General features: G+C 40.7%; 1 protein-coding gene across 1 annotated transcript in view; it reads left to right on the top strand.

The window, feature by feature from the left end:
• Positions 1-25,286, top strand: part of col27a1b (collagen, type XXVII, alpha 1b) — a 121,700-nt gene that overhangs the window by 2,164 nt on the left and 94,250 nt on the right. The window contains exons 2-4 of the mRNA XM_074670028.1: positions 1,929-1,993; positions 9,417-10,627; positions 19,326-19,379. Of these exons, the coding sequence (XP_074526129.1) occupies positions 1,929-1,993; positions 9,417-10,627; positions 19,326-19,379 (1,330 nt within the window). The remainder of the gene's footprint in view (positions 1-1,928; positions 1,994-9,416; positions 10,628-19,325; positions 19,380-25,286) is intronic.

Below are 25,286 nucleotides of genomic sequence, written 5' to 3' on the forward strand. Positions count from 1 at the left end.
CTGGCCTGGAGTCTCACGCACGCTGTCTTAAAGATGAGACTTTCAACCAGGCGTGTTTTTGTTTAGGAAACTAATTTTCTTTGTTTAAGTCAACTTTTTACCAGATACAACGTGATGAGGTAAGGTATTTATCAGTACAGCTACGTAGCGCTACGGTTTGAAACGTGACAACAAGGAAACCTTTTGAATTTGTACCTTATGTCTGTTGCTGGCTACATGTAGCGCTACTAGGGCCCTGTGCTACGATGTATCTGTAGGCTAATGTGTCAACAAGCTAACTATCAGTTCCTACAGTAGTTTAGTAGCCGTCCATATGTAGCTCTGACAGCCTGATGCTGTGAGACGTGTCTGTAATGTGTAAAGCGTTAGTAAATCCTGGTTTTGCCCTGCCAATCATCTACCAAGCAGAGCTAACGTAACCCCACTCTTCATTTTATTGACCGACTCTCAAGTTTGAACAGACCACTGCAGAAAAACTGCTGACTGTGGGTTGGAGTCAACATTAGCACAAACAGTTTAGCCCTTTTTAGCCTGTAGCTTGTGTTTTATCACTCTCCCGTTTATTTTTCTTCTGCTCTTCTGTCCTTTTTCTGTCTGGCAAAATTAATCACAGAAATTGTTTTCAGCAGATCTCACACAGATCTCTCTTCTCACTGCTAAACTTCATCAATCCAGTCTTGCTTGACCTGATCAGGAAGCTATAAAGAAGCCATGGTGTAGAATTTCAAAATTACCTACATTGGTGCTGATAATCTTACTTTAAAGTATGGATTACGATCAGACAAATATCTAGAAGGGAGACTTTTTCAAGATCACTTTTAAACTCCTTACAGCCCTTTCAAGGGGAGTTATGAGATTTATGTGTAAAATTAAGAAAATTAAAAGTCAAAGTAATTAAAAAACTTAAACAAAATAATGAGATATTATGTCATTATCAGAGAAAAAGTTAAAATTATGGTGTAACGAGTCAAATTTATAAGATTTGTGAGAAATAACGAGATTTAATTGAAGTTTTGAGATATAAAGTTGAAATTATGAGTTACCCAGTAGAAATTTTAACATGCTAGTACACACATGCTTTTGTCGTGGTGACATCTGCTTCCTGTTGCTGATATGGCCATATATGGAAATTCCCTTCCCAATAAGGTCACTACTTCCTCTGATACACATGTTTTTTTTTTTTTTACATTTTATTTTTAACATAGGGCAAACAAGAGCACAGAGTAAAATTACTTCTCCATGCAGGACTATGTGCTCATTCAAGATTGTTCACAGCTCTTTAGGATAAACTAAACTCCCTAAACCTGCTGTTACTGAGCGTAGAGCACAAACACTTACTGACTGTTGCTGAAATGTTTGTGTATCAGAGATAAGATGCAGCATTTGTCTTCATCATCCAGTTGATATCCCAGGTTTTTAAGGTGATGAAGTGATTTTTTGGTCGGTCAGAGTCGGGGCCTTTGGGAGCCCTCGCCTGGCCCTGCTGAGCTGAGCAGATACTCTGCAGCTTATCAGGTCAGGGCGGTGCGATAAGACAAAGCTGGCTGTCTGGAAACAGATGTTGGACTCTGTGAACAAAGCGGAGCTGCTGATGCTGCGCTTCTGGTGAATCCACAGGAGTCTGCAACAAACCAGTGTTGAAACCTTGAGCTGATCTGTGGGAGAATCAATCAGATGAGCGTGTCACAGATCCAGAAATGCAAAGATTTTCCTGCTTCCACATGTTGGAAGTGTTTGACTGTGATGACTGAAAGCATGAATGAAAAATGGCTTCATCAGATCTGGCAAAAAAACAAAGTACAAATTAAAGTGCTCTTGTTACCAATACTGAAAATTTATCGCTGCTTTCAGGAACAATGAAGATAAACTTGAAAGATTAATGCATTGCAAACATTCTCTCCTCATGTTTGTTCTTTTTTTTTCTCCAGGAGAGTTCTGCTTCTTTGGACTTTACTCTGTTGCACCTGCTCTTTGAGGCTGGCACAAGCACAAGGTAAGAAACCTGAGCTGAGGGGTGGATTCATGTCGAGAGGGTTCTCATTTTCAAGCTTACAGTGTCACAAACAGAAACACTGAAAAGAGAAATATGGTAGTTTGAAGTGACATTTAAAGGTGTTTCTTCTGCAAAGCTACTTTTACTCCAAGCCAGTTCCAGTGCGACTTTAGAGCCAGGGCCAGAATCTGAGAAAACATCAGGGAGTGGAGGCAAAAGCTACGCTACTTTAAGCTTTGCTGTGGCTAAAAACAGCCTAAATAAAAATACATAAAATCAAAGTGTTACCAGAAATGTAAGGCAATAAAATTCTCCTGTAGATTTTATACAGAGTTTCTTACAAATGCTAAATAAAACCCTAGAAACAAGGTTCACATATTGTTGATTTTTATTGTTTCTTTCCATCTTCAGCGTCAGCACAAGCATCAGAGTTCCTCTACTTTGTCCTGTAGCTGTAACATTTTCTGTCCTCTTTTGAGATCAATTGTGAAGTCTTTTCCTGCTTTCGATGACGACAGGGAAACTGTGACATGAGGTGCTTGGGTGGTTGCATTTCAAAGAGATTGGTTGGAAATATCAGATTATTTGATTCATTTTTAGCTATGCCAATGATTCTTGACGCATTCAAAGAGTAAAGTCACACATTGAGAGAACGTGAATCTTTTGTGGCCCCTGCCTGAAGAGGAGCTGTTTCGTAGACAGTTCATGTTTTGGAATAGAATAGAATAGTAAAGAAAATACTTTATTTATCCCCAAGGGAAATTCAGGAGGAGTCACAGCAGCAATCAAGAAAACAAAAGTAAGAAAGTGTATGGAAAGTATGGAAAGGAAATCTTATTGGATATAGATCTTACATTCATAATAACGATGGATGGAAGGACAGGTTGATGTCGTCACTTCTTAGCTCACACCTGAGAACCAGCACATCTTCCTTCTCCTCACCTTGTGGGAAACATCCGGCCTTGCACCAATTAGCATTGACATGCTACAGGCTGCTAACAGCTCCAGATAAACACAGGAGCAAAAATAGTAAAAATATCGCTGAAGACAAAACCAGTTTGGTGTCCATGAGCAACAAATGAGCCATACAAAGTAATGACCCACTCCAAATGCTAAAACAACGAAAAAAAGCTTAAAACAATTACAAGTACATTTTTTGTAAGCTATAACCAAATATTTTACTGTCTACCAGAAATTCAAGCCTTATTTTTGCATTTAATATCTTAAAATAAGACATTGTTTGGGACTCTTTGGGTAAATGTGGCTGATAAGACATTTTTTTCTTCAAGCTAACACAAGCACTTGCATAGATTTCAGTTTTTCCAGTGTATTTAATGTACAAAAAGGAAAAAAGGGCTCAAGCATTTTCTGGTGTTCCCCAAGTCTCTGTGTTAGGTCCTCTTGGTTTTTCATTTATCAAGACATAAATCATATTTCAAGAAGCTACAATGCAAGTCTGCACTAGTTTTTAATAAAAATGTTGAAATAAGACTTTTGGCTCATATATTTAGTCTAATAAGACAAATATACTAAAAATAAGACTAGAACACTTGGTTAGATTTCACTTTTTGCATGTGTGTTCAAGTTTTCCAGTTACCCATGACCAAAGGAATCAGTATCCACATTTCCCATTGGTAAGCTGTACGTCTGTCAGCATCACTGTTTGATCCGTCAAGACAAAAAAGCTTCCTTTCATTGTGTTTCCTCTGTCCTGGAAAGAGTATCAAGCCTTTGTAGCTTCTTTCCAGGAAGTGACTGAAAGTGAGGCTTTTATTTAACATGACCTAAACTCTAAAACAGGACATTATGTATTGAGTGAGTTGTGTGGCCCAAAGAGCCAACAAACCTTTTACCATTCTGCAGCAGCTCAGTCTAAATGTCTGTCCTCTCTGATGTCTCAGTAAAAGTTTCCCAACTTTTACACGCCTGTCACTCCTGATTCCCAGAGTCCTCCTTTTTGCAAAGTTGAAGAGCACTCGTCCTCGCGTCGAGTCACATTCTGCTGTGCTTTGCTGCCTGATGCTGTCAGCTTTTGGTTTCTTAAAGACCCTTGTGAGCATGATTTCACTGTCAATCAGAAAACATTCAATAAAAGCATCCCTGGTTTTTTAGATGTGTTTTGATATTCTAAGCCCCTGCACTCAATGTCAACAGCTTCTGGCAATCGCCGTGTAACTGCTTTCATCAGTTTGTATTTTCCTCTGATAATGACTGCTGAGTGTCTGGAGACGCAGAGTTTTATATATAAGGACATGTTTTCAGGCTCTAATGAGGCTGTAAGTCCTCCCTTGATAAAGCAGGATGCACTACAGAAACTGCAGCAGCACAAAGCTGCTCGCTGCTCTTACATCATTTGTAAGATAAATACTTGTTTCATGAAAAGAAAACTCCCAGTGATTTGCATCCATATGGAAAGGGACTGTGTGATCACAGGCTGCCGTCCATGAAGGGAAAAGTTTGCTCTATGATTGTCCTGCCTCTACTTTTAAACTTCGGCACCTTAGTGGAGCAAACAGCAGAGGGTAAAGGGGGTGACTGATTAAAGACGGGGTATTAAGCTTTGTTCTTAGTCCTTACACTGGCCCCCTGATGCCCCCTTAGTAGCTTTACATGATTTAAAGCTTTAATAAATCCCTTATATCAGCTCCTTCATTTTTAGCTGCTGTCTCTTTAAGGCTCTCAGCTCAACAGACCCCCTTCTCTCTGATTGGCCAGCCCTCTGGAGTCCTGTGAGAGGCAAGGCTGTGGGCAGATGTTGGTGTTTAAGGCCTCCGATGTGTCTCAAACTAGTGAGGAGATCCTTAAGTGATGAACTCATCATTTCAGCAAGTCTCGTAAAAATCTTGTGAAGATTCCCAGATCTCGCTAAGATCTTGTGAAATCTCATGAACATCTTGTGAAGATCTTGCAAAGATTTGCAAAGATCTTGTGACTATCTCGTGAAGATTTGTGAAGATCTTTTAAAGATCTCGAGAGGATCTCGTGTAGATCTCCATAGATCTTGTGAAGATTTGCAAAGATCTTGTGAACATCTCTCAAACATCGTGTGAAGATTTTGCAAAGATTTTGTAAAGATTCAGAAAGTACTTGTTCGAGATTTCACAAAGATTTGCAGATCTCTATAGATTTGATAAAATCTGGTGAAGATGTCAAGATCTTGTGAAGGTTTGTGAAGATGTCTTGAAGATTTGCGCAGATCTTGCAAAGATTTTGTGAAGATTCCGTGTACATCTTGTGAGGATCTTGCAAAGATCTTGTGTATATTCCCAAAGACCTCATGAAGATCTTGTAAAGATCTTGTTAAGGTCCTGCAAAGATCTTGTGAGAATCTAATGAAGATCCTGCAAAGATCTCATGAAGATATCTTAAAGATTTGCAAAGATACAAGATCTTTCGAAGATTCGTTCAAATCTTGTGAAGATGTCACGAAGATCTTGTATGATTTGTGAAGATCTCTTGAAGATTTGCAAAGGTCTTGCAAAGATTTTGTGAAGATCTTGTGAGCATCTTGTGAGGATCTTGCAAAGATCTTGTGAACATTCCCAAAGATGTAGCAAAAATCTTACGAAAATCTTGGGAAGATCTCATTAACATCTTCAAGAATAAAGTAAAGAATTTGTAAAGATTGCAATAATCTTGTGGAGATCTCACAAAGAATTGCACAGAAATTGTGAAGTTTAAAGGATTTGTGAAGATTTTGCAGAGATTTTGTGAAGATCTTGCAAAGATTTTGTTAATATCTCATGAAGATCTTGTGAAGATCCTGCAAAGATATCATGAAGATCTCACAATGATTTGCAAAGGTCTTGCAAAGATTTTGTGAAGATCTTGTGAGCAGCTCGTGACGATCTTGCAAAGATATTGTGAATATTCCCAAAGATGTTGTAAAATCTTGTAAAAATCTCAGAAGGATCTTGTTAACATCTTGTGAAGATTTTGCAAAGAATTTGTAAAGATTGTAATAATCTTGTGAAGTTCTCACAAAGATTTGCAATAATCTTGTGAAGATTTGTGAAGATATCTTGAAGATCTTGCTTAGATTTTGTGAAAATTTTGTGAAGATTGATCTTGTGAAGATTCATGAAGATCTCATGAACATCTCGTGAAGATCTTGTATATATCTTGTGACGGTTTGCAAAAATCTTGTGAAGATCTCATGAAGATTTCATGCTGATTTAAGAACTGTTTTGAACAGTTTACAGATTCTGACTCATGAAAAACTATCTTTTTTTTTCAAATCTTGGCTCATGTGAAGATGCTGCAGGAAATCTTCACCCTGCTCATGCGCCTGCTCTCTGAAAACAGTTGTTTTTGAATCCGTACTTTGTCTCTGGGATGTGTTCAGTTTTTTTCTTCCCAGCTCATCAGGAGGTCACAAAAAAGCCTGAGGCAGCCCGTCTGCCCTCAGAGATTCAGATACGAGAAGAAAAGCCCAGAAAGTAGATCACAAATCATCGAATGAAAGAACAATTTTGCTTTTCTCAAACCATATTAACAATTCAAATGAGCGCCGTGCTGGAAATTCAGCTGCAGACTGTCTTTGTTCTCCTCTCGGTGTCTGTTTGATGTTTTTTTTCCATTTGTGGGTTTTTCAATCGGGCTGACCTCCCACTGCCTGCTCGCTCTGAGGAGGGTTTCCCCGCTAACATGTCTAGTGTCTATACTTGTTTTCTCTGCTCTGCCAGGCTGTAACTCATCATTCAGCAGTTTATTTTAGTCTTACCCACATTTGTTTGGTATTAGCTGGAGGATGGAAATCCGAGATCTATATGTAAGCGCTGTGCTTCGACGTTTGCACGAAGCAGGATGATTAACGCCGTGTATTCAGGGTATTGATGTTCCAGGGATGATCTGATCTTTATTTTCATTCTTTGCTGAACCAAACAAAATAAAGTCTTAACCTACAGGAGAGCATTAACGTGAGAACAACACCTGTTTAGGTCTTTGTCCAGCTTTTTCTTCTTCTCCTTTACGTTAGGTACTTTTCAACCACAGGAACTTAAGTTATGGGGCAGTCATTTACTTTCCAGAAGTCCTGAAACCAGAAGACCTGAAAGCTGAACATTTCTGATTGGTGGAGAAGCCACAGTCAAAAGTAGAAAATCAAAACAATGTGCTAAAAGATGCTAACGTGCTTGTTTGCTGGGTGTGGAAAGGTGGTTTTGGACAGCAGTAGCTAGGGTCTAAGATTTGGGGTAGTCAATTTGCGACCCTGGGAGTAGTTTTTTTCAGAACTCCAGGAACTAATGGAGGCGGGGCTTCAGGCTGAATCTTTCTAATTGGTGGAGCAGTCACAGTGTTTTATTGCCCTTCCCTCCGTCCTCAATAAGATGACCCCCAGCTGTGATTGACTTGGTGTTTTTAGGGTGAAACGCAAAAGTTTTGTTCCATTTCAGCCTCGTGTTTACACAGTAACAGCGTTTCAGTCGACCTAAAACACAAACTTTTGAAAATGGCCTCCAGAGTGGAATTTTTATGATACGCTGCCGACACCGTTGCCGTGTAAACAGTAAGCTGCTGTTTTCACTGGAAACACTGACGTCACGCTCTGCTTCGCGCAAGAATAGAAATAGAATAAAATATAAAATACTTCATTTATCCCCGAGGGGAAATTCTGGAGGAGTCACAGCAGCACTCAAGAAAACAAAAGTAAGAAAGTGTATAGAAAGTGCAAAAAGCTCCATAACAAAATAGATGCTGACAGCTTGTCCATCATTGTCCAGTCAACCAGCCTCCACCTCCACAGGGTCCAGGACTGAGCTTCTTCAGCAGTCTGTTCAGTCTCTGTCTCCTGGATCCTGTCTGCTCACAGCAGGTGAAGCTCTTCCAATGTGGCGTTGGTGTCTGGTGTTAGCTCTGTTAGCCATGTCTGTGAATAGCATGATGCCACTCTGCCTTCTGGTATTCCCTCTGTTGCTGGGTTAGCACAGCTAGCTCGTCCATCTTATTGGAGATAGATCTTACGTTCCCAATAACGATGGATGGAAGGACAGGTCCATGTCGTCACTTCTTTGCTCACACCTGAGAACCAGCACGTCGCCCTCACCTCCTTCTCCTCTCCTTGTGGGAAACATCAGGCCTTGCACCAGTTAGCATTGACATGCTACAGGCTGCTAACAGCTGATTTCAGATGTAAACAATGCAGCCATGGTTACATGTAGGATCTCCAGACAAACACAGGAGCAAAAATAGTAAAAATATCACTAAAGACAAAACCAGTTTGGTGTCTACAACCAACAAATGAACCATACAAAGTAATGATCCACTCCAAATAAAAAGATTATGGAAAAAAAAAGACAAAAAAAGGCCATGAAACGGACAAAGAAGACAGAAGAAGCTGCTGCAAAAGGCAGCCATTACCAACAGGGCAGTGCCTAGGTTGTTTTTTGGTTGACCTGAGAAAGATGAGTAACTATGTCATACTTTTGCAGAGAGTCCACTAAAGGAAGGCTTTAAATTAAAGTATACGTCTGGGATCACCTTTGAGATGGTGGCCAGAGTCTGATTGCCTGTGGCGTGTTTCCTTCGTGTCATTTCCCACTCTCACTCTGTTTCTTGCTGCATAAAAAACCTGAAAAAATTACTCTAAGACGTTGTTATGACAGCAAGCCTTATGTCTTGTGGAACATCGTCAGAGCACATCCACTGTTATTGATTACACTGACGGGCTGGCTCCTCATACAATAAAGATTTAAAGGTTTGCAGATTTAAAACAACTCTTTAGCAGAGGTCAGGATCCAATAAGAAGCAATAGATACATCCCACACTCTCCTGTTTTATGTGAAAATTACCCACATTTCCCTCCCATGAGATGCAACAAGTAATTAAAACACGCACAGATCACTGCGGTATACTGAGCCCCGCCTCTGTCAGCGCGGCCATCTCTAACAGACATAACCAGATACCCTGTGATGGCATCTCTGTCTCTGCAGAAACACGCCTCTCTAAACCCCACCGCTGTCCTCTCCAGGGACTCCTTCAGCCTGGGCTCTCTGAGATTGCTCTAATTACGGCTGATGTAACGATTGCATAATTTGCGGCAATCCTCCAGAACTGGATTTTGATGTGTGGCCCTATTGGAAATCGTGTGCATCCTTTTTCAATCACTCCTGCTGCAGGATTTCCATTAGTCTGACATTAAACTTGTGAACTCACAGCTTTGCATCACAGGATAATTATCACTTACAGTATTTTACTGCTTTATGGGCTGTACTTAGATGCAGATCAGTGAGCCACTGTGGGAGGTGGTAATGGGTGTTTTACACAAATAATCTCCTTGGAATAGCTTTTTAAGTGTACCTATAAAATGAAACCTGATATGCAATTAGCTGCTTCTTCTTTTAATCCTGACACTTTTACACTGATATCTGGAAATAAATCACTTTTTATGCCTGTAACAAACTTATCTCTTTTTGTTTTGAAGATGTGGACGTTCTGCAGCAGCTCGGGCTCTCTGGAAGAAGAGCAGGCGAGTCTTCATCATCTTCTCGATCGATCCCCAATGGTGTCATCCCCTTTAAGTCTGGAGTCATCCTCACCCCGAGGGCACGCATCCAGGTGCCTCTTCGCACCGTCATCCCTGCAAACTACACCTCCACCAGCCTCTCCCTGCTCCTCAGCCTCTCCGTGCATCGCATCAACAGCGCTTTCCTCTTCTCCGTGCTGTCTCAGAAGAGGAAAGTTCAGCTCGGGGTGCAGTTCATACCGGGGAAAATCCTGGTCCACGCCGGGCAGAGGAGCTCTGTGAGCTTCGACTATGACGTCCACGACGGCCGGTGGCACAACCTGGCTTTGGATATCCAAGGTCACCAGGTGTTTTTACACACTTCCTGTGGAGGGAGGAGCGTGCATGCGGATTTGGTCTTTAAAAAAGCAGAGGCTCTGGACGCAGAGGGCTCTTTCCTGCTGGGCAAAATGAACCACAACTCAGTGCCGTTTGAAGGCGCCATCTGTCAGTTCGACATCTATCCCTCTGCGAAGGCAGCTCATAACTATTGTGATTACATAAAGAAACACTGCAGAGAAGCCGACACGTATCGGCCTGTGCTTCCACCCCTGCTACCTCTAGTTCCCAAAGATCCAAACATTACTGAAAGAACTTCGCTGTCCTTGGAAGAAACATTGCAAAACACAGAAGGACCAACTTTGGTCTTAACGGAGGGAAACACGTGGGGTCTTAGTCCGACTGAGCGCTTAATGATGCACAACAAAACATCTGTGTATCCAACTCCTAGACCTGACGCTGTCTCTGTGTCTGAAACTCTTCAACCTGGCTTGGAAAGTCCGTTTAAATATCCAACTCCAACAGCTACAGCGTCGCTCAAGCTTGGCGGGACACCACCGAACGCTAACCAGACTTCTCATGCTGCGCAAGGAGATATTTTCAACCAAATTATGGATTTACCTTCTTCCACAAGACCATCTGAGGCGACACCAAACCTCCACACCACCTCTTCAAACCTCCTCACAAACCAGTCGAGTGCAGAAGCAACCAGCGTGCAGGATGCCAAATCTCTTATTCCAGTCACTCCCGCTGCAACAGATGGCTTCCAAACCTTCGACGTGGAGCCGACCCAGTTCTCACTGCTGGCTGGACCTGGAGCACCTGGGCTAAAGGGAGAACCAGGACCACCGGTGAGTGTGAGAGCCATGAACATAACAGTGCTTCTCTGCAGAATATCCTGTTTAGAGTTTTTGATTGAATGAATGAAACGTATGAACGGGGTCGTTTCCTCTGCGGTACGTGTTTAACTTTTGGCCGCCACATTTCCACGCTTCAGGCCAGTTTCCTCGTACTGTACACCTCCCATGATTCACATGTTTGCCAGATCTTTCTTGGATTTCTATCAGCTTTTCTTTGATCTGACTCTGTTGCTGACTCATCTCCAAGTTGTGGTTTTCTGAATCTGGCAACGAGCACAGGAAGTGTTTGCTTATTTGACAAAAAAAAGTGTGTTGGTTTGTTAATGAGTCACAAAAGCTGCGTTCCCAGTTCTCAGGCTGCTTTTTCTGCTGACTTGCCTGTGGTTGCCTCTCAAATTGTTGCTGATAGCAGCGGTGGAAGTCGTCAGGGTCACAGCCGGCCTGGGTTTGTGTTTGTCTGGGTGGAGGGGCTGGCGTTTAGGTGCTAGATTCCTCTGAGAGGGAATGTGGCCGCTCACAGAACGGATTCTTTTAAAGTGGGGTCAAAGGTAAATGGGGATAAAGCACTTGTGCTCAATTAACTGTTTAGAGTGAAAATATAAAGAGCTTTAGAAATAATGCAGCACTTTATCCTCGTTGTGAAATCTGCAGGAGTTGCATAGCTTGATGTTGGCACCACTGGAAAATAGTCTTTCAGCGTAACAAGCTTTACGAAGCTTTACCAAAATGTGACCTCTAAGTTTGGAGCTCACAGTCTGACAGATTTATCAGTGGGTTGATATTATTGGGCTGTTAAAGTCCGATCACATGTATCTGTGTACGTTTCCACACATTCTGTCCATTTCCTGACCTTTCCTTTCACAACATGTGAAACAGAAAACAGCCAGACTCTGTTTGTCCCACGTGAAGCACTTTGGGCTTCATGCTTATCAGATATTGATGCATACCACAAACTGTTGGTTTACAAGTCAGAGATAATGATTTTGTGCTACTGGCTTGCTTTTTTTGTTTATTAGTGATGTCAAATACACTTATCATGCCAAAAGATTAAGGGCTAAGAGATACAAGTGCTCATTAAATTACTGTGACTCCTAAACTCTTTGGGCTAGTAAGGAAATTCAAACAGCTTCTTAAAGGGGCTGTGAGGAGTTTCTAAGTGATCTTAAAAAGTCTCCATTCAAGATATATGCCTGATCAGAAATCCACACTTTAAAATGAGATTACCATTTACCAACCAATAGAATAGAAAATACTTTATTTATCCCCCAGGGGAAATTCAAGATGAGTCACTGCAGCCATTAAGAAAACAAAAGTAAGAAAGTGTATAGACAGTGCAAAAAGCTCCATAAGAGAATAGATGCTGACAGCTTGTCCATCATTGTCCAGTCAGCCAGCCTCCACCTCCACAGGGTCCAGGGTTCGTGTCTGGTGTTAGCTCTGTTAGCCATGTCCGTAAATAGCATGATGCTACTCTGCCCTCTGGTATTCCCTCTGTTGCTGGGTTAGCACAGCTAGCTCGTCCATCTTATTGGAGATAGATCTTACGTTCCCAATAACGATGGATGGAAGGACAGGTCCATGTCGTCACTTCTTAGCTCACACCTGAAAACCAGCACGACGTCCTCACCTCTCCTCACCTTGTGGGAAACATCTGGCCTAGCACCAGTTAATACTGACATGCTACAGGCTGCTAAAAATAAAAATATCACTGAAGACAAAATCCGTTTGGTGTCCATGACCAACAAATGAACCATGCAAAGTAATGATCCACTCCAAATGCAGAGATTACGAAAAAAGAGCTGAAAAAATCACAAGAAACCAACAAGGAAGAGAGAGCTGCTGTAGCAAAATGCTACTTTGTAGCTTCCCGTTGGGGTCAAGCAGGACTGGACTGATTTACAGCACATCAAGGTCTGTATGACAACAACGCATGAATTTTCACATTTTGTTGAACTAAATATACAAAACATCTTGCAGTGAAACCTGCTACTGGCATCAACATTTTTGCAAAGTTTTGAAATTTCATTTTTTGGGGGAATTTTTTAAAATTCAAAATTGTTTGATTTTTTTTTTTCAAATTTTTGATATTTCATCATCTTTTAAATTTTTGTGGAATTTTTGCTGTTTTATTTTGAGAGTTTTATAACATTTTTGCAATTTTTTGAAATTTTCATTTTTATTTTTTTACTTTTTAAAATTTCAATTTTTCAAAAAAAATTGGAAATATTTGAAATTTTTGCAAATTCATTCAAATTATTAAACTAGGACACTACATGTTTTATTTCATTTATCCAAAAATAACGTATTGTTCACATATTTATTTACTTTATTTTGACTATAAATAGAGTTTTACATGCCATAGTTTTTTCTTGGTGAAGATAGAGAAGATTTTGTGGCTCTTGAACAAATTTAATCCAGGTGAGCTGAGGCAAAACGGCTCCTATCAAAGTAAATGTTGCAGACCCCTGGTTTAACACAACCAGGTAATGACAACTGTTAATGGTTCCATTGAGTCTAAAAGCTATCGATTACTGGTCCCAGCAGTCTGATACTGGTCAGGCTTTACCCGTCTGTCATCGGCGAGTGTTGACTGTACACCACATGTTCCCGTCAGGCACCGTTCCCCCATTCAACACAGATGGTTACCCACATTTTCCATTGTTAGAAAGGCTCCTCTGTCTGGTATTAGGTCATGTTAAACCAAAAAGAATGTTTTAAGTAAAGCTTTCCTGTGTTGGCAACGAGGGAAACCACAGTGCTGCATACCCCTGAAGCCACTGAGACCAGTTTGTGAGAGAAGAGCTACCAATGCCGAGCACTTTCACCATCACTAATGTTACAATAGAGTCTGCAAACTTTAAACAGATTGTTGAGTCAGTTACAAAACCTATTTTCAGGCAGTTTCTGAAATTGATCTCCTGAATCTTTCTGGTGATGATCAGAAACACATTGTTGAGCTTTTGATCCTCGTTCGCTCGGGGATTGAGGTTAGTGTTAGTGGGCCATGCACAGTTTAAGAAGGCATAAGTTTGAACTGCATATGAGCAAGAATGTCTCTGAAAATAAATAAAAAGGAGTCAACTGCAGTTTTTGTTTAAAGAGGCAGCATGTCAGCTGGACTAGTTAACAAAAGTGAGGATGAGCATTGGATGTTGGATGAGAATATAAAGAAATGAGGTCTTTTATGGAGGGTGAGGGTATTCATAGCTTTGAGATTTAGCTCTGTTAGGATGCTTTTGATCATCACTGAAACAACTGAAGTCTTATCTTAAGTGTTTTTGTCTTATTTTAAGTAAATATTGTTGTTATACTTGATATGAGCGACATTCAACTGATCAGTCCAGAAAAATGTCTTGTTTCAAGTTGTTTAAAGACTAAAATGAGATCTGAATTGCTTGTGACAAGTAAAAAAAATTGCCAATGGAACAAGAAAAATTTGCTGGAAAATTTGCTTAAAACTAAAACAACTAACTTTTCTCTTGTTCCATTGGCAGATTTTTTTTCATCTTGTTTCAATGTATTCAGACCTAATTTTTGTCTTTAAATAAGATGAGACAAGACATTTTTCTGGGCTGGTTCTGTGAATGTGGCTCATATTACTTCCACTGAAAATAAAACAAAACACTTGATAAGATTTCATTTTTCCAGTGTATCAGTTGCTTTAGTTTCCCTTTGGAGCAGACATGCACCAAGTCAGGCTACTTGTATAAAGCCAAAGCTCTGTACATTCTGCAGAAAGCCAAAAACTCTTACAGCTGATGTCTTTAAATGAATGTTTTTATCATGATGTGAAAATGTAAGAGTTAAAAAAAAAAAAAAATGGAGGACACAAGACTAGATTTATGTAGGGATGCACGTAGGGAAGGGCACCGAATTAGGTACTTTTATAGGTACCAAGTACCGGTTTATGTAAAATCAAAAGGTACTATTTTTAGGTACCTACATGCATTCTTGTGACTTTGAGGGAGTGAAAGAGTTGGTGATTTTTCATTCTGGACATGAACACAGCAATGCAAGGATATCTTTTGAAGAATAGATATGTTGAATTGAAAAGATTTAATATCTTCTTGTTAAACAAATTGTTGTTTTTTACCACGTAAGCACAAAAAAGTACCATAAATATGTACTGTTGGGTACCGGTTCCGATTGCCAGGTACCATGCATTAGATACTGTATCGTTTGAAATGTGAAAGGTTCCCATCCCTAGATGCACCATATATTGGTATCAATATCAGGATCGGCTGATGTTGGTCATTTTTTTAGCATATCAGCATCAGACTATGTATAAAAGTGAGCTGATATCAACTCATTGGCTGCCAGCATTTTCAGAGCATCCTGAATGATCTTTCAAGACCCACATAATATTGATTCCTCTGACTATGTAAACACCAAAACTACCTAAGAAGAGTGGACTCTTCTTTTATGTCTCTCTTCCTCTTTTCATTAAAAAACTGACGAAACATACTTTTTTTTTATTGATCGTGTTCCTCTCTATGGTCTCTGTCGTCTTTTCTCACGATTGCGCCGCTCATTCTCTCTGAACTACCTTGACACATCATCTCAGACTGTTTTTTTTAAAGATATTTTTTGGGCTTTTATGCCTTTAATTGGACAGGAGAGAGGACAGTGGATATAGCAGGAAACAAGGCAAGAGTGGGGGGTGACATGCAGGAGAGAGGCCACAGGCTGGATTCAAACCCGGGCCACCTCATGGAGAGCCACCTAAACCACTAGGCCATCTGGGCTCCTCATGTCAGATTGTTTTTGCTTTTTTTTTTAACCAATATTGATATCAGTAAGTATCGGTTATCGGCCATAACAGCATTATTAATATCGGATATCGGTCAAAATGTTCACATCAGTGCATCCCTAGATTTAAGCTATAAAATGGTGCAAAAAGGGTAAAAAATGGTGTAGGAAAATAAATATTTGAGGTAAAAATGTAAAAATTAAACTCCAGATCCTGATCCTGCCCTTAAAACACCCTGACATATTTTCCCCATATGGCCCCCTAATGGAGAACATTGAGTTTGCTGATGTTTACGCAGCACGCATCACTGTAGAAAACTGACCACTGATCATCTGGGTTTAAGAGACACCTGAGGGACAGGTGAGGTTTGAGTTCATCAGTCTGTGATAATTAAATGAGGACGTTTCACGCCACCTAGTGTCTGATTTTGTCCAGCATTCAGATGATACTTTCACGGTTGATGAATATGTCAGTCAGAGCTGATTCCACTGGGACTATAAAACTTACTTCCCGGTTCAAAGGTGAAATAAATTTGTCGATTCGTGTTTTAAATAAGTTGTTGACCAAGAAAAACAAAGAGAAACTAGTTAGATATTAAATATATTTAGTTTTCTTCCTCTGGGACTGAATTCTCACGTGTGCCAAATTAATGTTGGCTGTTGTCGCTGTTGTCTGATGAAGATGCTTCTTTCTCAGCTCAAACTGCCGATCATGTGGACATCCTGATGGCTCCAGAGTCTAAAGGTGACTGAAAGCCCTTTGGCTCCCTGAAACAGTTCAATTACAGCTATCGGTTGGGACCAAAGTGCTTCAGATGTTCAACGTTATTACAGTAGCCCAATCTCAGCTGTGCTGCCCGGAGCTGTTTTAAACCCTATTTCCTTTCCTCTGCCTTTAACTTCTGAAGCCATGGGAAAATAAGTTCCAATCCCTACATCTCAGGCTTACTCAGGTCCCCCAGCTTGACCCTTCATTAGATCTGACCTTTCAGGGCTTTGCTAATCCATGTATGAAATTGTTTTAAAGCTAGCTGATGCCCATAATTAATGTGATTGGCTGCGGCTGGAACCGGTGCCGACCTCCCTGCCAGTATAATGAGTCAGACTTGGGCTCTGAGCTGTGTGGCGGTTTGGGGCTGAAATCACTTTGGCTGCAGAGAGAAAGAGCTGCTCTCGCTTCTAACAAGACACCCTCATGCCTGCCAGCGTCTCACTTACTAAACGCTCTGCAACTTTCCACCAACTCCACTCGTGTCGAGTCAGAAAAGGCTGATGATGTGTTTACTGTATTAATTTCATGCTCGGGGGATTTGGCAGGGTTTTCTCCATAGCAGCTGAAAATAAAACTCAGTCAACCATGGATTTTTGAGACTGAGACGGAGACAGATTTTGAAGTTGAACAGTTAAAGACTATTGATATGGTCGCCTTAAAGTCACACTTTCCACTTGGCCTCTGCACCAATATTTTGCTTATATAAATCACACAAAGGCCATCTTAAAGCTTCAGAGAGAAGTTTTATCTGGTGATGAAACCCTGACTCCTCTGTATGAGCAACAAAACCAGACTAGACCATCAGAGACAGGACTGACTGTTTCTGTAGGATTTGGGATATATTTGAGTGTTGGAGATGATAGACAACATCCACATAGAATGGGTAGGTCAGTCAGACATTGTAATGAGGCTCCAGGTCTGCATTTTTCTAAACCAGGAGATCACCTTCTATAGCCCCTTTTCCACTAAGTGTCTGATACGGTATGGATCAGTACAGTTTGGTACGGTTTGGATCAGTGACTGAGCCAACTGTGCCCTTCTTGGTAGGCGGCGTTCAAGCCAGATGCCGATAGCTGCATCCGCTCCGTAGTAGCGTCACTGCAAAGCAACACGACACAGTGTGCCCGCTAATAAATCCAACAAAGAAGAAAAATGTGGCACTGTAAACAAAGAGCAACGATTGAGGACATCCGATGTTTCCCCTACCATTAAATGGGAGAGTGCCAGATCACAGCAGGAGTGATTTAGAGTTTCCTCTCTCATAAATCAAGTCTATACTGTGTTTTTTTTTTTTTTTAATTCAACGGACCAAATAACCTTATGCTATTCATCTTATTTACATGACGAGATGTCATTTATACAAGGGAGGGCTGAAAAGTTTGTAGCCTGACTAGGAAGGAGTTATGCCATAGTGATGAAACTTGGCATCTATTAAATTCAACATTCTCTTACAGCTGACACTTACAGCTAGGGATGGGTGCCGAATTAGGTACTTTTATAGGTACTGACCAAATTCTGTCAAAAGTACCAGGTACTGATTCACATTAAACCTAAAGGTACCATGTTTAGGTACCTTTACACATCCTTGTGACTGTGAGGGAGTGGGAGAGTAGGAGATTTTCCACAGTTGACATGAACACAGCATTGCAAGGTTATATATTGAAGAATAAATATCTTAAGTTGATTTTTTTTTTATATTTCATTATTAAACAAATTGATTTTTTTTACCACGTAAACACAAAGAAAGTACAGAAAATTAGTACCGTTGAGTACCGGTACCAATTGCCAGGTACCGGGCAGCGTTACCATATCGTATCAAATGTAAAAGGTACCCATCTCTACTTACAGGATGGTTTATTCTCAGATTAACAAATGCTGATTTTGTGTTTGAGGACTTACAGTAGAACCAGAGAATATGGATAAAAATTTGGCTCTGTGGTGTTATTAAATATCTGCAGAAAAAAAGGGTTAACCCTCAAGGACATTCACGCCAACACAGTTGCTACATTAGAGGATGATGCCTCAGCTTCATCAACTGAAAAAGTAGGCAGCTGAATTCAAGAGGGGTAAGGAGAGCCTTGAAAAAGACCCAAGGTCCTGATATCCTGCCACAGCAACGACCCAAGAAAACATTGACTTCGTTGAAAAATAAACCGTGCTGTAAGTGTCAGAAAATGTTGAATTTAATGCATCTAAGTTTCACTACTTCCTAGTAAGGCTGTGAACTCTCAGCCCTCCCTTGTACATCATTGGGTTTACATTTCTCCCGTGCTCTTTGGCGCATGGCAAAGTTCTGCCCCAATGCGTTCACAGACACACAAACAGGACTTAACACACACAAACAAGCACATTCAGTATAGCGGACAGAAAGCTGTGAAAACCACCACAAGAAACATCTCCCAATGCCTTCTCTTTTCTGCGTTCTCAGGTGATCTTTCCTCTGATTGGGCAAACTCTTTATTTTATCACCTCCACATTCCCTCATATTTGATGATCGTAGTTTTTCTCTTTCTCACTACAACCCTCCCCACTTACAAGGAACTGGCACTAATGGGTCCCCTGGCTTGTGACCCCCTAGTGGCAGGAAGGGATCGTAGGAACACAGTTGACCAACAGCAAGGGAAATTTGGGGTTCACTGTAGTTGTCAGCTGATTTGCAAAAGTAACAACACGAATGCTTTCACAACTTTTCTTTTAACCTCTTTTAACTTCTGTTGCGGCGTTTGCATTCATGTTTTTGCATTTGCAAATCATCTGCCACCTGCTGGCCACCGTATCAAGGACTTCTCAGCTGTCGACTGCATGAGCCACTCTACCACAGAGCTCAGCCAAATATTGATGTTTCATTGAAAACTTTACTGCTGGAAACACATTTCCTCCCAGTTTAAGCCCAAAAGAACGACTTTGTGACCCCTCATTATGGGTCTAAGGACACAAATCCTGCACTTTATCATCAGACAGCATTTTGTATTCTACGCTTAATCTCGTGAGGTTGTGTATCCTAATTTGTTTGTGGAAAAAATACATATTTTTGTTCTGATGTATTTGCATTATTTTGCAGGGTTATTTGGCCTCGTTGTTCTCTTGTACCACTCAGGACTTTTCAAAAGCTAATATTCTTCTTTTCCTGTCTCTTTATTCATATGTTTCTTTTATTTTTCTTTCCAGGGACTCGAGGGGCCTCCAGGGTTGCCAGGAAAGCCAGGAAAGAGAGGTCCAAGGGTGAGTGTCTCCAAACAGGCGACAGCTCTCTCTTTTTCATTCCTCCAGTTCCTCTCACTTCCATTACCTTCCTTCAAGCCCTTCTGTATATATTTCACCAATTACGTTTAATCATGTCTGAGCTGCATTATATCGAGATTAGACCATTAGCAGCGCACTGATATGAACAACCTTTGAGCGTTTCCATCAGGCGCTGTGTGAACCCTTTGGATTACGGGGCATTATTCAGCCAGACGTGAGTTTGTTTTGGCTCGAAGCTTTGATCAAGCTGTGCTCCTCTGCAGCCAAGATCCATTTATAAAGCTGGAGAGCAAACAACTGTAAGCTAAAAAAGCTGTGGGCTGCTGGTGTAAAATTAATGGAACAACCACGCTAAGGAGTCCAAAACATGAAAAAGGAGTTTAAACAAAACCTATATTCTCCTGCACGAGCACTTAAATTAGGGGATAACACTGGTGAAGGCTCCCTGTAAACCAGGCTGGGTCCTTCAGGGCCGCGTCCCCCACTCTGGGGCTCAGTGTCAGTCAGCTCCTGATGGATCCCCACAGAGTCGGCCCAGACGCTTTTTTAAGCTGTTGTTTTTAGAAGAAATATTAGAAGAGAGAAAACACTCAGCGATGATTTGACTCGAGGGACGGTTTGTTATTTAATCATTTCTGAAACCTTTAACCGATGTTTGTGCGAGTACTCGCTGTCCTTAAAGTTCCTCTTCCTTTCTATTATTAGAAAATGAATGAAGCAGAAGTTAGAGCTGGCAGCAGCTGAAATAAACACGCAACAGTTCGAGGAACTCTGCTCTCTGTTGATCAGATGTTCTCCTGCAGAGTGCTTTTTGCCACAGATCGAGGAGTCTGCGCCGGCGCTACCTGCTGCAGCCGTGAGACTCTGCCCCGCGGTCAGGCCTCAGAGGGGTGGGCTGTGGGAACCCAATCTCTTTAAACAAGGAAGAAAGAGGGCTTTGTCTTCATCTTATTAAAGGCATTTAAGACCCTGCAGCAGCTCTGTGCAGAAATACACCAACCTCTGTGGAGTTCATTCATCATGCAGCTCTTGAGACTCAACTGTAGGCCACACGGACTCAGGAATAAGGACCTGAGGGGGCAGTTTGGGTTTTTACAGATTGTTTCAGTAAAGTAAAATAACAAATACCTAAATGGAGGCCTAAAGAGGGGAAAAATCAGCATGTTAGAAAGTTATTCCTTAAAGTCCCTGTGGGAACTTAAAAGTGAGCTTAGAATAGCTTCACTTTTGTATGGCTGCCTGTTCATAATCCAAGATTTAAAATAAGATTATCAGCAACAACAATTATTATTTCCAAAAACTATTTCTCAGCATCTGTGCTCAGGTTGGAGAACATGAATCCGTTTAGGACAAGTTGGCCAAAAGTCTCTTTGATGACGCTGCACCGGACGGCAAAGACGGCAGAGACTTTAACTCACATCAAAACAAGCCTCTTTGTAGACCCTGTGCTATCTATGGCGTCATGATGACCTGTAGGCATGTAAGGTGACCAATCAGAAAGAAGGAGGTTATGTTGTCTATTCAATGCCTGCCCCAGAGTGCCAAAACTTATCAAAGTCGAGGGCAGAGAGAGTGACAGGGAAAGCGCAATCAGAGACCATGAGACCATATGAGTGGTCTTTATGCGCTCTGATTATGGTTTCTGTGCACACTAAAATCTGCACTTTCCTGACGCGATTGTCCAATCTCTGATAGTGACAAATTCCACTGGTGCTGGTGCAAAATGGCACAAAACTGCAGTTCCATGAGTGTCCACTAGAAGCTGTCTCCAAAAGTGACGAAATCCTCATTAGGACCCATGTCGAAGCACCCATTCTTGCCGCAAAACTTAACATGTTGCAAAGCCTGTTGCTAATGAAACTTGTATATTTGTTTGTCTTCATTTCATTCATGATGACATAAAAGTAAACACAATACAAAAAAAAACTCTCCGAACAAATGAAAAGGAGGAGAAAAAAAGTCTTATAGTATTTGCCCCTTCACTCAAAAAATGATTTCATAAACACCTGAAATGCTGTCAGCCATTGCAATAATTGATTTTTTCAGATTTACAGTCAGCAAAACAACTCCAGACTTTAGTGTAAAATTGCATCAATCAAGATAAAATCAGAATGAACAACACTTACTTGATACAAGTGTTGATAATATTATTTTTCCTGTTTTTACTTGTTTTTCCATTTCCGCTGCAAGGTAAAAATATCTTTCATCCCCATAGTTGTTTATCAAGCTGTCTTTGATGTGTGTTTTGAAGATGACTGCTTATGTGTAATTTCAGAAAGGGGTTGTACACCCAGCTGTTTTTAGTGTACAGGCTCCCCTTCAAATCATTGTTTCCAACCCCACTCAACTGATCCCAGGGTTTTCTGGCCAAAGCACACTGCTAGGCTCACCCAAAAAGCAAAACCCTAAATACTAGACATAATAGAAACTCCATGTCACATTATAAATGCTTAAAATATATGATGACAGTGATCCTGACTGAAAAAAATAGTTTCTGCAGGGTTCTTGCAGATCCTTAAAAAGTCTTATAAGGCATTGAATTCTTACATTTAAAATCAAGGCCTTAAAATGTCTTAAATTGATCTTCAAAAGTCTTAAAAAATCTTAACACATTTTAGTATGATTGTGAATAGTCCCAAATCTTGAAATAAATGATAACATTTCCTTATTATTTTTTAAAAGTAATTTACTGAGTAACTCCGTGGAAACGTCACGTAATCACAATAGCGGATACAACAAACATTGATGTGGTTGCAGCTGGGACTTTATTGAACTTGTAGTTCTCCAGACTGGTCTTGGTCCCATTTTGACCAGTTTTTGACCAGTTTTTGACTTGGTCTGTCTCGGTCGTAGTCTTGGTTTTGTCTTGGTCTCGGTACCCTCCAGTTACCACCACCCTCCAGTTACTACCAAGGCAACTGAGGGTTGCCTTGGTAGTGTCTAGTCTCGGCTAAGGCGGTCTTAACTAAAAGTCTATCTATTAATTGTCTGTAACCCTTTTTCCATTTGAGTTTATTGCGAAGTTTGTCTTAAATTTATTTTCAAATGGCTTTAAAGATCATTAAAAAGCATTGATTTTAACTCGCCTTAAGCTGTAGGAACCCTGTTTTGGTTCAAACACAGGGTTTTATTCTTTGTACTTCCTGTAGAGAAAACTTTTGATAAGATGAGCCGTAAATGAGCCATCTTTGGTCTTCAGATCGCCTTTTCAGAAACCAATGGAAGACCACACACAAGCTGTGTCCTTGCTCCATCCAGTCTATAAAGATAAATCAAGTTTTTTTTGACAGATTTAAACTACAAAGACGGCAGGATGTGGCTGTCAGTCCTTGGAGCATGTAATGATTGAGAGTTTTTGATGTCTGTTGGCCCAAATCTCCAAGGATATTTCATTGAGACTTGTTTAGATAGAGTTGATTTAAGTCTTTGTGGTAGAGCTATTTACATGAAAGACGTCTAAATCAGTGCAGAAATTCTGATCCACTATTTCTGGGGGACTCGGGGGAGTTAAAAAGCTGCAGGACACCGAGGGATGTGTGATAAATTTACTCTGCAGTTATCTTGATTGCAGTGAGCAGCTCTAATCTTTGGAGGTCCTTATCTTATTTCACTTTCCCAGTCGCTCAGAGGAAACAAACCCTGCCTTTCCTCAGAGTGCATGAGCAGCGCGACCTGTGTGAGTATTTTTACTCATCACAGAGACTCGGCAGGAGTCGGGGCTGACGCGGTGGTAGAGCCTCACCTCTCTGACAGTAAGGTGTCATGTCTGACCGAGCAGACAGTCTCACTGCTGCTCACACCGAGCAGCCTCTCTTACGCGTGAGAGCGTCCACGTTCCTCGACACAGGCGTGAGCCCTGCAGAGCGCCGCAGCTCGCCGGGCCCTGGAGGGGAGGCTTGAGAGCAGATCAAAGAGGGCTTTGTGCAGAGAAGCCGACCTGCCAGCATGTGTGACACTGGAGTTTCTGTGAAAGTGAAACCATTTGCATAATTGCTTAAAGAATAGTTGACACTATTGTGTTGTTAAAAAGGGAATCTGTGGAAACTCTTTTAATCACATGTTTTCATTTATGTTTGTGGCAAAATGTGGATTATTTTGGAATTGATTTCACGTGTTTGCATGAATGAGGCGTCTGTCTGAGGCTTGATTTGCTTCTCCGTCTTTATTGCTTACACAGATGATTTCCTTATATTGCTTATACTTACGCTAATAGGCAGCACATTTAGAGGATCTGGTTCAGTGCCAGGGAGCTAACAGATGCCAGCAGGCAGGATGATCATTGCTGGAAAACTGTGAGCGTATTTAAATTTGTGAACCTTTCACTCTGGAAAAAAAAAAAAGAGAAATGATTCCATGTTAATGCGCTGTAACACACCAGCCTCTGAAGCATTTCTACGCCCTGCCCTCACAGTGTGCTGCAGCGCTACCTGCCACACACAGCCTCTGCTGCCAAGGACGTGATGAATTTTTTATTACCACTGGCAGCAAAAACAGTCTTTTGTTTGAAATGAGTGCAGGATGCAAAAAGCAGCAGTGTCAGGAACATATCAACGTGATTCCTCAAAAGAAAACCCAAAGATAAGATTCAGCCTTATTCTGCATAACTACATCCTGCAGAGCTGTTTCTGCTCTTTCTGCTGCTGTTTCACAGTAAATAAGGAAACTGATCTACACAGGTATCGACCTCTGTATGCTAACTGGGTTTTTTTTTTTGCACTCACAGCCCCTGTTGTGCAAAACAATGACAGTTAAAGAGGGGTATTGTGCTTTTCTTTGGGTGTAGTAGCTTAACATGATTCAAAGTAGAGCTGAACATTCAATCAAAATTAAACCAACATGTGCACAGACCTGGGGGGGATAAGGTAACTTGTCCTCCTTCTTCCTTAAAACCAGCAAAAGTCAAAATTCTGTTTTTATTCTGGCAAAAATGTTACAGGTCTACAAGACTTTAAGTTGAATCAATCAGTCAATATTCTTCTGTGATTTTAATAGTTAAAGATATATTATTTGTATCAATTCATGCTTCAATTTATTTAATTTCATCTTTACACAAGGCCTGGCCTACATACTATAAGATGATATAGAATGATTTATTAATTTGTTTTTAGTAAAGATATGCACCCCCCCCCCCAAAAAAAAATAAAATAAATAAAAAATAAAAAATAAAATAAAATAAAATAAAATAAAATAAAATAAATAGATAAAGAAAATTAAAATAAAGAAAATAAGATAAAATAAAGAAAATAAAAATAAAATTGCATGCTAAATCACAATCGCAATATTGGTCAAAAAAAAAATCACAGTTAAATTATTTTCTGAAATTGTTCAGCCTTGATTCAAGCTCAAAATAATCCTTATTCTTTCTCCCTGGTGTTTTAGAAAACCTTTATTTCAGCTTCCGTCTGAAATGCTTTGTTTTGGCTGCTGTCTCTTTAAGGCTTCCTGCTCCACAATCCCCCTTCACTCTGATTGGTCAGCCCTGTGAAAGCCTGTTGAGGACAAGGGGCAACATCTGGTGTTGACTTAAGAACACTGAAGTGCTAAAAGCTACTGTTCATCAAGAATTTACTTGAGGCTGGCTGCAGAAAGACCAGGAGTCATGCACACACGTGTGCAGCCAGAGTCTGCGCAGAAGAGACTGTGAGGGATTCTGGGAGAATCTGAGTGACAAAAATGATAGTTATTTTTTTTCTTTGGAGAGTCTAATCACTTCTTGACTCTACCTCCCCAATATTTTACAATCCATGAAAAAAATTCACAAGAACGGCAGCTGTCAATCATCGTTAAGCGTGATGTAAAACCTTGTTTTTAACCTCTTATAACTAATGAAAACGAAACTTTTCAGAAAAAAGAGGACTTGAATACAGGGCAGCCAAATAATATCTT

The sequence above is a fragment of the Halichoeres trimaculatus genome, unplaced genomic scaffold (assembly GCF_033239565.1).
Source record: "Halichoeres trimaculatus isolate MK-OKI-2021-1 unplaced genomic scaffold, fHalTri1.1 fHalTri1_scaffold_5, whole genome shotgun sequence".
Taxonomy (NCBI): Eukaryota; Metazoa; Chordata; class Actinopteri; order Labriformes; family Labridae; genus Halichoeres; species Halichoeres trimaculatus.